At 51.8% G+C, this 3,631-nt stretch overlaps 1 protein-coding gene across 1 annotated transcript in view; it reads left to right on the plus strand.

Annotated features, from left to right (window-relative positions):
* Positions 1 to 663: 663 nt before the first annotated feature.
* The window catches only part of ST3GAL5 (ST3 beta-galactoside alpha-2,3-sialyltransferase 5), a 49,832-nt gene continuing 46,864 nt past the window's right edge, over positions 664 to 3,631 (plus strand). The window contains 1 exon segment of the mRNA XM_007466745.1: positions 664 to 874. Within this exon segment, the coding sequence (XP_007466807.1) occupies positions 784 to 874 (91 nt within the window). The 5' untranslated portion in view covers positions 664 to 783.

Genomic DNA, 3,631 nt, shown 5'->3' on the forward strand with positions numbered 1-3,631 from the left:
CACTAATATTCACACTTTTAAAAATTGTATGACACTTCCGCTCCAGAATCGAGGGGGACTCCGGAGTTATGGAAATGGGCGCTCCAAGCACAGGTTCTGATTCTGGCTCTGCCACTAAATGCCCTAATGATTTAGGGTGACTCACTTCTGCTCTCTGGGTCTCAATTACCCATCTGTGAAACTAGTGCTCCCTCGATTTTTTTCTGATAAGTGGAACAACAGAAAGCTGTTCGGCAAATGCCCAGACACACTCAGGCTGCTCTCATTGTGTCGAGGGCTCCAGGAACTCCAAACCAGTATTGTCTGCGGGTCCGTCCTAGAGAATAAAGCACGTGACTACATAAAGCCCCTTCATTCAGCGGCTCCGTATCTACGAGTCCTCTGTGCAGTAAAAGCCTATAACCAGCCTATAAACACCTTTTGTTCCTTCGCCATCTAACGGCACGCAGAGATCCAAAGGGCGGTGGGTGCCCGGGACCCTCGCCCGGGCCAGCACACAGCCAAGAGCGTTTCCAGCGACGGGCGTCTGGCTGGGGGTGACCAGCTCCCCTAACCCCGCAGGGTGGAGGATTGAGCGTCGGTGGAGCAAGGCAGCCTCTGGGGCCCTCGCGCGCTCCGATTGGTTCTCGTGTCCTCGTGACTCCAGGCCCCGCCCCACGCCCCTCCTCCTCATCTGAGCTGGGGAGCGGACGGTCCGGGACTGAATGGGCGCTACCGCGGCGCAGGGGGCGGGCCGGGGCGCCGGGCCCAGGACTGGTGGCAGGCTGGCGCCCGCTCCCTAATATGCGGACGAAGGCGGAGGGCGGCGCGGAGCGGCGTCCCCTGCAGCCGCGGATCAAGGCGGCGGTGGCGGCGGCGGCACCTGCCGGTCGAGGTACGTGGCGCAGCCCCCTCCTCTGCGTAGCGGGGCCCGCGGGCCGGGGGCGGCGGCGCAGATCCGCCCCTGCCCCCGCGTGGCTGGGCCCGGAGACTCCGCCCAAGCCCCCGCGGGCAGCGCCCAGGGTACGGTTCCCCCAAACGCGCCTGGCGGGGGCGCGGGCTGGGAGTCGTGGCCTCGCGCGGAGTGGACCGGCGGGAGGCGCCGCGGCCCGCGCAAGTGTGGACGCGGTGGAGGCGGAGGGGTGAACGACCGGGACGTGGGGTCCAGGCGCTGTGTCCCTTTCCCCTCAGTCTTTCACATCGACTTGGGGTTTAATTCATTGCTGGAAGCTTCCGAGCCCAGGAGAGCAGAGTTAACTCATTTCCCCGGGACAGAATTGGGGGACCCTATGACTAGCAGCTCCGGAAACTGACCTTTGCGTCCATCGGGAAAGCGTGCGGTGTCTGCAGGTAGAAATTCGCCAGTGATCTTCCCTGCTTCCTCTCCGCGGCCAGCCCTGCGGAAGAAACACGTTTTGGTGACCTTTGGTTTCTCCTGAATTGTAAGCAATGGCATTCATATGAGCCTTTAGTGTGTAAGTAATGCAAGATTTTCGGGGAGCATCTTCGAATAGGAAGAGGCAAGGGGTCCTGCCCAACCCCACATCAGATGGGTGACCTTGGCGGACACTGATCCCCCTGTAGGACTCCATCTCCTGATCTGTACCGGGAGGCTTGACCTGCTGATGGCCAAGGCCCCTTTCAGGCCCCTGGTTCTGTGGTTCTGACTGCAAAATGTGTTGACCAATGAAGAGGGTCCTGCAGAATCATTAGCTGACTTGAAAGACAAATTTATGTCCTCATGTCTTAATTCATGTTTATGACGTTGCTTCATTAGGTATTGTTCATTTAAAAGGGAAAATGGTTTTACCTGCTACCCTTCATCTGGCACCCTCGGGTTGCCTGCTCATTAGGCCACGCACCATGCTGGGTGCTGGGATTACAAAGAGAAAGGAGACGCATCTCCTGCCCTCTGGTGTTAAGCGGAGCCCTTCTCTTGGTAATCCTCTTCCACAGAAGGGTGCGCTATCCTGAACCTGGAAGAGGAATCCTGTCTGTTGAGTGAAGGGGCACAAACTCAAAACTGTCAGGATGGGCTGTGGTTTCACTCACATAATCCTGAAAGCTTGATGGTTTAGAAGAATGTCTTAAATTTGTAGTCGTAGAGCCAGGGGATCGCCTAAATTCCAGTCAGTGCTGGGACAAGGAGAGACTAATGTGAACTGGCAGAGCCTTGTGACTGGAATGTCGTTAGCCTTTTGATGTGTCTGTCCGTTGTCTGAGTGCCGCTGTTTCTGTAAGATAAAATGAACCTTGGTTATGATTAGTAGCTGTATCTTCCTCTAGGCGAGAAAAGAAATGGGTGAGGTGGGAAGGCATGAAGGTGTTCGTAGAAGACGGAGAGGGCCAACAGGCAGAAATTCTAAAAATGCACATTTATGACTACCTATTTTGAAAATGCTTATAATTTTGGCACAGACTGCCAGATTGTTTCATATTACCACAATAGATTAGTATTGAATTTTTTTAATTTAATTTTTATTGGAGTATAGTTGATGTACAATGTTGTGTTAGTTTCTGCTGTACGGCAAAGTGTATCAGTTATACATGTACATATATCCACTCTTTTTTAGATTATTTTCCCATATAGGTCATTACAGAGTACTGAGTAGAGTTCGCTGTGCTGTACAGTAGGTCCCTATTAGTTATCTGTTGTATATATGGTAGCGTGTATATGTCAATCCCAATCTCCCAGTTTATCCCTCCCCCTACCCCCCTTAGTAACCATAAGTTTCTTTTCTACATCTGTGACTCTATTTCTGTTTTGTAAATAAGTTCATTTGTACCATTTTTTTAGATTCCACATATAAGTGATATTATATGATATTTGTCTGACTTCACTTAGTATGACAATCTCTGGGTCTTTCCATGTTGCTGCAAATGGCATTATTTCGTTCTTTTTTATGGCTGAGTAATAGTATTGAATTTTAAGACTATATTCAAGACAGGATAAGAACAAACCCTTTGTTCTTTGATGTGCCTCCTTCAGTCCTTCCCTGCTTTCCCTGCTGGTCTGTTTGGCAGGAGTTTATCTAGCAGGTTGGCTCTTGGGAGGTGAATGGGACAGTAAAAAAGGTTCTGGGTCCTCTGTGGGAGTCATCCAGGTGCTGAGGCAGAAGGGCGAGTCTTGGAAGAGGGTCACACCTCACTTTCCACACCTTGCTAGTTCCTGAGAAGCGATTTAATCCATTTAATCTGAACTGCCTGTGGAGACACTCCCAGAGAGCATGCTCTGTGTTTTTGGTCTGGCTGGGAAGCCTTGGCAGAATTAAAGCAACTGGGAGTATACACACATTAATGACGGAACGAACTCCCTAACTGCTGAGGAAGGAGAAGCAAGGGCTGGATCGGTATGAGGGTATAAGTTTGCAAAGGCATCCAGAAGTGGGTGAATCACTGGCCTAGTGTGGGAGGGAGCCATGACTGCATGACTGTGGTTGGTGACACGCAGGCTGTCCGGGGAGAGAGACCCAGCTTGAGCACACGTGCAGAGGGGGAGTGAGGAAGAGGGGTAGGGGAGCGGGAGAAAAACGAGGTTGGAGGGCTACAGGGACACTACCAGGCTTTCCTTACCTGGACAGCTTTTTCTTTGTTTTTCTAAGTATAGCATGCATACTAGGAAAGTAGGCATAAGTATACTACTGTTCAGCAG

The sequence above is a fragment of the Lipotes vexillifer genome, unplaced genomic scaffold, assembly GCF_000442215.2.
Source record: "Lipotes vexillifer unplaced genomic scaffold, Lipotes_vexillifer_v1.1 scaffold1158, whole genome shotgun sequence".
Lineage (NCBI taxonomy): Eukaryota > Metazoa > Chordata > Mammalia > Artiodactyla > Lipotidae > Lipotes > Lipotes vexillifer.